Here is an 8,686-nt window from a genome sequence, read left to right on the forward strand (position 1 = left end):
TTCCCCCTCTGCCGAGAAGCAAGGGAGAGAAAGATTAGGCTACTCCTGAGACTGTGATCACACCCTTCCATTTGGGACTCACAATGTGTGGATCCCAATTCTACGTGCCACAGAGTGGCTAAGAGAAATTACTTCCTCTCCATCCCTTTCCCCTTCCAGTCCAAAGCTCCAATGCTCCTCCTTTTCAGCACGACATAAGCTCTCCACCAATACCTGCGGTGCTGTCAATCAAAACCTCTTAGGCAGGGAAACAACTTCTCTAGGGCTGAGAGAAAGAGAACACAAGTGACAAATGAAATGTCCTGCACACATAGTTACAACACACACACGCACACACACAACAAACGCACAGGGGACTGTAAGGAGCACCATGACTCCTCTTCCCACCCCCAGCCCTTTGCTGAGAGGCCTGGCCAGGACAAAGGTCTAGCCAGCACTGTTATTTATATTCTTATTACTCTTACAAGTTTTATTGAATTATAAAGAAATAAGCTCACTGAAACAGAGTGTGTGATCTCCTTGCCATTCCCCCTCTTCACACGGGGCAGCCGCCAGTAAGGGGCTGGCTTCCTCCTGGTGGAACAGGGTGCCATTCCACAGGGGCTTTTGGCTGGAAGAACTCATAGGAAGTCTTGTATGGCGGTAGTAGACCCCTCTCCTCCCATCATGCCAGGGCCATGGCCACACTGGGAACCCAAACAAATCCGTGCAGAGGCCACTTCCAACTTGAGGGCTGGCTGGTCTCTCTCTCTCTCTCTCTCTCTCTCTCTCTCTCTCTCTCTCTCTCTCTCTTTCTCTCATTCTCTCTCTCTCTCGTTCTTTCTACATAAGGAGTCTGAAGGAAAGGCTAGAGCAGGAGGCTGGGTGTAACAGTGCTCCTGATGGTGCTGTGTGCTGAAATGGACACCAGCGCCACTTTCCCAGAGTTTGGTACAGGTATCAAGTTTACTCCCTTAGCCTCTGGTCATTCCCGAGCTTTTCCCCCTGGGGGAAACCTGGGTGCAGCTGTTGTGCAAAAAGAAGTGAGAATGTGGCCAATAAACGTTGACTGGGTGCACTGAAATCCAGAGCAGCTCTGCCTCTGCCTCTCAGGCCTTCAGCTGGTGCCACTGTGCCACAGCCTGTCGGGGGTGTGCAATCATATCCTTCCAGTGCTTCACCTCGCCTGGGCCACTCTTCCACGACAGGTAGATCTAGCAGAGATGGGAGAAACAAATCACACACAGATCAGAATGTGGGCAGAGGGGTGTCCTGTCTCCTGGAAGGAGTGTCCCCAGTCTTCAATCTGCAGACAGCCTCCCAGGAAGAGCCTTCCAGCAGCAAAGGCTCACTCAGTTCTGTCCTGTAATATATTCTCTACCCCGTCTTCCCTTTAAAAGATTTCTCCATGCAACCCTCCCTCCCCATTTCTCTGCTTACCATTTCCCTGCATGTCCCACAACCATTCCCTGCCTGCCAAGTATTCCAAACTGCTCATGTCAGAATAAATCCCCTTTAACTCTAACAGACAAGCTAAACGTCAACAAGGGTTTCTCACCTGCCCGGTTTGTATTTAAAGCTTAGGATGTTTGATTTTTTTCAGCAATAGGGATGTATAAGCGAAAAGGGTAGAACCTTCCCTTCTCCTGATTTACCTGTTTGTGACCTGTTGTTCCAGCTAATTTTTTGCTCAACCTGTCTCCAATTCTGGCTGCGAGGTACCCGTCGCCTATTATTCACGAACTCTTTCTGCGGCTGAGCGCAACTACACGCAAATAGATAAAGAGGCGCTGGCTATTGTAGTGGGGGTGAAGAAATTTCACTACTATCTGTATGGGCGCCTGTTCATGGTCCTCACGGACCACAAGCCGCTACTTGGCCTCCTGGCCCCTGACCGCCAGACCCCTCAGATGATTTCTCCCCCGGGTGCTCCACTGGTCTATTTCCATGGCTGGGTACTCCTACACCCTTGTTCACCACCCGGGGAAGGCGATGGGCCATGCTGACGCCCTGAGCCACCCGCCGCTGCCAGTCTGCGACCCGGATCTGGCTCCTGCTCACCAGATCGTGCTTCTGGAGTCCCTCCTGGATCAGCTGATCCACGTCAAGGAGGTGGCTCACTGCACCTCCAAGGACAAGGTACTCTGCCGGGTCTTGGACTGGGTGGTGAGGGGGTGGCCCGTGGCCAAAGGGGATCCGGACTTTACTCCCTTTGTTTCCCGAAAGGACAAACTGTCCATCCACAAAGGCTGTGGGGAAACAGAGTGGTCATCCCTAAGCCCTTACGGGGACGGGTCCTCACTGCCCTTCACGATGCGCATCCTGGGGTGGTGCGCATGAAAGCCTTGGCCCGTAGTGATGTCTGGTGGCCTGTTGTACACAAGACAAGGTTCTGGAGAAGGTAGCCTCTGAGTGCCTGATGGAACCATATATGCTGCCCTCAACTTCTTGAAAGAAAAGAATTATGGGAAGTGAATGTGTATTTCCCTGTCAATGCTCCAAATGTAGGACAATGAAGGAACTTGGGTGGTCTGCCAAATAGCCTTAAGCTCAGCTCCTTAAAAAAACAACAGGAAAAAACAACCAAAAAACCATCCCAAACAACCCCCCCCCCCAGAAGTCAGTTCATTTGCTGGCGAGAACAGCCAGCACGGCTGCCAGGTCTTCTGCTCTGGCAGGAGACCTCTCACATGGTGGCCTAGTCCCCTGCTGCTGGTGGAGACAAACTGGGGGTGGGTGGGGAGAGGACCTTCTGGTCCTCTCAGGGTTTGCCCAAGGCAGGCTTGCCAGGTCCCTTGGACCTGCTGGCGGGGGATGGGGGTGACCTTACCGGGAGTGGGGAGGAATGCTGAAAAGAAACATGACGTGCCTACATGACCCTAAAGTGGCGCCGGCATGTTGGGAGTGTCGGTGGGCAAAACTCTATGGTAGAATTAGCTTCTACCATACAGTTTTGCCCAAAAAACAGAGTGTCACCCCCCCTGACATCACCAATGTGCCCACGTCACTTCCAGGTCACATAGGCACGTCACATTTATTTCTGGCTTCTTGCCTGTTTGGGATGGGGGGGGTAATGAGGTGCAGAGAGGAGTGCCTGAAACTGCCCCCCCTGCCTGCACCAGGGGGTCTGGCATTCCTAGCCCAAGGAGAGGCAGGAGGCAGAACTACCTTGCTCTGAATACATGTACTCCTAACAGCGGGTCCTTCCACAAAAATAATGGCAGCTCTACACGAAGTCACAACCCAGAACGAGGGATGCCATGGCCCACCTGAGGATTCTTAGTCATGGGTTGAATATCACTGGCTTAGGGAAAGGAGACCTGTAGACAGGGTCACAGGGAACATACAGGAAATGGAGAACCTCATGGACAAAGATAGAAGAAGATCTCCAAGGACTGATGGTCTAAGTAATGAGACTTCCTGCAAGTACTAAGCAATAGTGACGTATTTCAGAGAAGAGCATAATCCATCTGACAACTAGTAATCATGCTATGGAGCAGAAAAACCTTGTACCAACTTGTACACCTGACTCTCACTAAACTGCCTTGGGCCTCATATTTGCCAGTGCAAAACTAATGGTGTAGTCCTGTTTGATGAACCTTTTCACCCACACCAGCTGCCACACTGTATTCCTCTTCTGCTGAACAAATGTGTTGGAGGTGTCAAAATTACCTTTATGGTGAGCTTCCGGTTAATGGCGACATGCTAGCAGACGTCTCTCCCAGACCTCCGGGGAGACGATCTGAGTGCCGCGTGAGGAGGGGGCTCGATTGTCCATTGCCCCCCCCATGGAGCTGGTGCGAAAGGCTCCTCACCATGGGGCTTTTGAGGGGTAGCCTCTTCCGCAGCAAGATGCTGTGGAATTGAGGCACTCCTCCGCCCTGATGGTCCTGCCGCTTTTGCGTCCGTACGGATCCAGAGCTGCCAGCCTGGACAAGCGTTGGAGATCGGGCGATTTAACCGCGATCGAGTGAGGTCCCCGGACTAACAATGAACAGTGAGTCAAGTAAAAAAGAGATGCCAAAAAACTAAAAGAAAGCCCCCCCTGGGAACGGCGAGATGAGCGAGCGGGGGTGGGGTTCCTCCCACATGCATAAACAAAACAACGATTTGCCAAGGGGGGAGCAGAAGTAAAAATGTGGAAATATGCTTTAAGAGACTTACCAGAGCGTAGATAAGCCCTGGGATGAATTTCAGAGACTTTAGCAACTTTTACTAAAAATAAATAACCCTCAAACATGGCGGGGAAGAAAACAGAGAAAGACAAGCTAGCAAAAATGAAACTAACAGGAGGCTTGAGTCCCTGGATGGAAGACTCCTCAGAGCTTTCCAAAATGCTAGCAGAAACTATCCACCCTCTGCTGGACCAAATGACCAACGTTAACCAGCAGCTAACTGTACTGAATCAAAACCTTAAAGCTCAACAGCTCCAACTAGTGGAAATCACAAAAATAACGGAGCAAACAGTGGAAAAAGTCAAGGAAGTGGACACAAACACCAAAAAAGTCAAGAAAAAGGTGCAAATGCTGGAAAAGAAACAAACTTCAGGTGAATTTCAAATTTTGCAGCTGCAAATGGAGAGAGCTAACCTAGTCCTCCGATTCCAAGGGGTCCCTGAGACAAAAGGAGAGAATCTAAAAGAAGAGCATTAGCTCCAGTTACAGTTTTAAAAGCGGAATACTTGATAAGCGAAATGGATGTGATCTATAGATCCTATTCCAACTATATCAAGAAAAATAGGGAAGAACTTGGAAAATAAAAAACTTCCTGATGTTAAATTGGAATTGGATTTGTTAAAAGAAAAAGGACAATGTTTAAGACCTGAACGAGAGAGAAATAAAAGGGTTAAAAAAAGGAAAAGAAGGGTGTGGAAATTTAAAAGAAACAAAGGCCCTGGGAATATAGAATGGTTGCAAATTAGAGAGGGAGGCTATGGAAGGCAAGGGAGGTTTAAAGAACGCAGGCATGTAGACATGTTGAGAGCGAAGTGCAGACTGCTAATGTTAAAGAGAAAAAGAAAGCCTTATGAAAGATAGAAAGACCCTAGATATAGGATTTGATGGAAAAATGAAATAAAACCTACATATGGACGTAGAATTTGAACTGTTGGTGTAAATTCAGGGGGACTAGAATGTGTTATTAGGTGATTAATTATTTTTGGGGATGAAAATCAATTTTTAAAAAATAAATTAATATTGGAAACGGGTAGTGATGGAAATGTATAAGCCAAATGGAGTATAAAGGTAATGTAATGAATTGTTATTAAAGAATTAATATTGATCAGGGTTTAGTGATTAACTATATTTAAGGGAAATTGTGATGATAAATTTAGGGTAAAATGGTAATTTTAATAGAGGGATGTTGAGTTTGGGAGTTGTTTAAATGGAAGCTAGAACTCAAGCATTTAGGGCTCTATAGTTTGATTTATGTATTGGTAAAATGATTATGTTTAATTATATGTAGTGCTTGAAATTTAATCATGAAATTTAATAGAGTGATGTCAAGTTTGGGAGATGTTTAAATGGAAGCTAGAAATTAAGTATTTAATGGTTCTAAAGCTATATGTATGTATGGTAAAATGATTATGTTTAATTATATGTAGTGCTAGAAAATTAATTTTGACACTGGTTAGAGTGTTTGGTGGTGATACAAGTTGGTGATATAAATAGGTTTAAATATGTCTGTGATAAAAGTCTAGAAGGAGGGAAATCAGGTAGAAGGAAGTGAAGGTAAAGTTATAGGTAAAAGAAAATAGTAGATTAATCCAGAAGTAGAGATAATGGTTCCCATAGGATGTTTAAAAAATATAAAAGATGTAAAGATTGAATGGCGATTAAAAAGGGTAATAAAAGTTTAAAAAGACATAAAAATTTAAAATTAAATTAAATATTAATTAATCCCCTATACGTAAAGCAAAGAGTGGGCAAGAAACAGGAGAAGGGTTAAGAGTCAGAACTGTACAAGACAAGAATGGGAAAGAGGTTACAAGCAGATAAGAACAACCAATAAATAGGAATTTTTCAATATAGTTCAGAGAAGACAGTATAGATAACTTAAGGGAGATAGAAATATAAGTTCCTAGTCAATACAGATAGGATACTAAGAGTAAGAGTAAGGGGAAAGCTACTTATGCTGGGTATGAGGCTATGCTACTCTGTGTTGTTACAAAAGAGAAATGTTGTCTAAGGAAGCTGTATATATATATTCTTGCTGATGAATGTTTGTATGGTGTAGGCTTATAAAATCAAATAAATATATTTACAAAAAAAAAGAAAAAGAAAAATAATCTGCCTGGAGAGATTGTGGTTAGATTCTCGAAGAGACATGTCAGGGACTTAATACTCAAAACAACTCCCTAAAAATGGGAGGGAATAACATCAGAATTTTAAAAGATATCCCATTTGAAATCAGGAAGAAGAGGAAGGAGTATAAAGACCTAATGTCGTTTCTGCAAACGAACAGCATTGCCTACAGATGGTTGATTCCCAAAGGCATCACATTTCAAATTAAGGACAAAAAAAGAAAAGATTGACTCTGTCTTTAAAGCACGTGAGTTTCTGAGATTGCAGTTGGGAGAGCCAGGAGAGGTCTGTGGGGAAGAAGAACACAGTAAATCCAGTGAAGATATGGACTCTGTGGCTTCAGATGGGGACTATGCTTCAGATAAGGAGGCGGCAGCCCCCAACCAAGATTATCAACTGAGGAAAAGAAAGGAAAAAGCTAAATAAAGGCTGATACAAAAAAGTGTTAATCCCTCTGTGTAGCTCTGGTTATTTTTTATCTCCTAAGAACATAAGAGAAGCCAATGTTGGATCAGGCCAATGGCCCATCTAGTCCAACACTCTGTCACACAGTGGTCAAAAATACCAGGTGCCATCAAGAGGTCCAGCAGTGGGGCCAGGACACTAGAAACCCTCCCACTGTCCCCGCTCAAGCACCAAGAATACAGAGCATCACTTGCCCCAGACTGAGAGTTCCTATCTATACCTTGTGGCTAATAGCCACTGATGGACTTCTGCTCCATATGCTTATCTAATCCTCTCTTGAAGCTGTCCATGCTTGTAGCCACCACCACCTCCTGTGGCAGTGAATTCCATGTGTTAATCACTCTTTGGGTGAAGAAGTACTTCATTTTATTTGTTCTAACCCGACTGCTCAACAATGTCATGGAGTGAAATTTCTGGAAGTCAAGATAAACAACATCTATTGGGTCCCCCTTGTCCACATGTTTGTTCATTCCCTCAAAAAACACTAACAGGTTAGTGAGACAAGATCTTCCCTTACAGAACCCATGCTTAGTCCGCCTCAGTAGTTTTTGTTCATCACTGTGCCTACTAATTCTTTCCTTAATAACACTTTCCACCAACTTACCTGGTATCAATGTCAGACTGACTGGACTGTAATTTCCCGGATCTCCTCTGGAACACTTTTTAAAGATGGGAGTGACATTAGCTACCTTCCAGTCCTCAGGAATGGAGGCAGATTTTAAGGAAAGATTACATATTTTTGTCAGGAGATCCACAAGTTCACATTTGAGTTCTTTCAGAACTCTCAGATGTATGCCATCCGGGCCTGGTGATTTATCAGTTTTTAAGTTGTCTATCAGTCATAGGACCTCTCTCTCATCACCTCAATCTGGCTCAGGTCTTCCAACACCCCTCCCGAAATCAGCGGTTCTGGAGTGGGCAAGCACTTCTCATCTTCCACAGTGAAGACAGAGGCAAAAAATGCATTCAGCTTCTCAGCCATTTCCCTATCATCTTTCAGTACTCCTTTTACTCCTTGGTCATCCAAGGGCCCCACTGCCTCCCTGGCTGGTTTCCTGCTTCTAATGTATTTGAAGGCTGCAGTCACACGGAGCATTAGGCACGCTAAAGAGACGGAAGATAGACGGATTTTCCGGGTGCGATCTCACCGCCACATCTGGAAAGCGTAGAGCTCCCGTGGCTCACCCGAGGCTTTACTCCGAAGATGCGCTGTAAAAAACTAGTACCTCCGAGGTACTAGTTTCCGGAAACCGTGGGGCATGGGCGGGCATCTGATCGCGTTTCCGGTGGTAGTTCCGGTGCCCACCCATGTCCCCTCGCAAAAAGGGGTTTTCCCCCCAAGTCTCCACGGATGCGCACAAGCACCCAATGGAGCATGCACACACTTTAGTTTAAAAAAAACCCACACAACCCCGTTTGCCCCCCGGCCCCGCTTCTTTGCAGCGCTGCAGGATTGTCCTGTGATTGGCACCTCCCTCCTAACCACGGGACGTCTGCTTGCGCAACCGCGTGTTATTTTGCCCCGAGGCAAACAGCCACGCTCCCCCCCCACCGCGTTTTCTGGCCCGTGTGACCGGAGCCGAAGAAAGTTTTATTGTTGGTCTTTATGTTTTTTGTAATATGCTCATGTTCCCTTTTTGCCTGCCTGATCACAGATTTGCATTTTATTTGCCAGCCTGTGTTCTCTTTTATCAACCTTACTGAGACTAGCTTTCCACCACTTAAAGGAATCCTTTTTACATTTTACAGCTTCCATTACTTTGTTTGTTAACAATGCAGGCTTTTTTCTATTCCTATTTGTGCCTTTCCTAACCCACGGTATATATTTTTTCTGAGCTTCTGGGATTGTAGTTTTAAATAGTCTCCAAGCTTCCCCAATGGTTTTGACACTTTCTACTTTTCCTTTCAGTTTCTTCCTCACATGACTCCTCATATCAGAG

At 45.6% G+C, this 8,686-nt stretch overlaps 1 protein-coding gene across 1 annotated transcript in view; it reads right to left on the reverse strand.

Moving 5' to 3' along the window:
• Positions 1–997: 997 nt before the first annotated feature.
• The window catches only part of LOC107122142 (synaptotagmin-7), a gene marked incomplete at its 5' end in the record, with an annotated part of 48,556 nt that continues 40,867 nt past the window's right edge, over positions 998–8,686 (reverse strand). Inside the window, one exon of the mRNA XM_015425173.1 lies at positions 998–1,193. Within this exon, the coding sequence (XP_015280659.1) occupies positions 1,089–1,193 (105 nt within the window). The remainder of the gene's footprint in view (positions 1,194–8,686) is intronic.

This window comes from Gekko japonicus, unplaced genomic scaffold, assembly GCF_001447785.1.
Source record: "Gekko japonicus isolate JY-2015 unplaced genomic scaffold, Gekko_japonicus_V1.1 scaffold4599, whole genome shotgun sequence".
Classification (NCBI taxonomy): Eukaryota; Metazoa; Chordata; class Lepidosauria; order Squamata; family Gekkonidae; genus Gekko; species Gekko japonicus.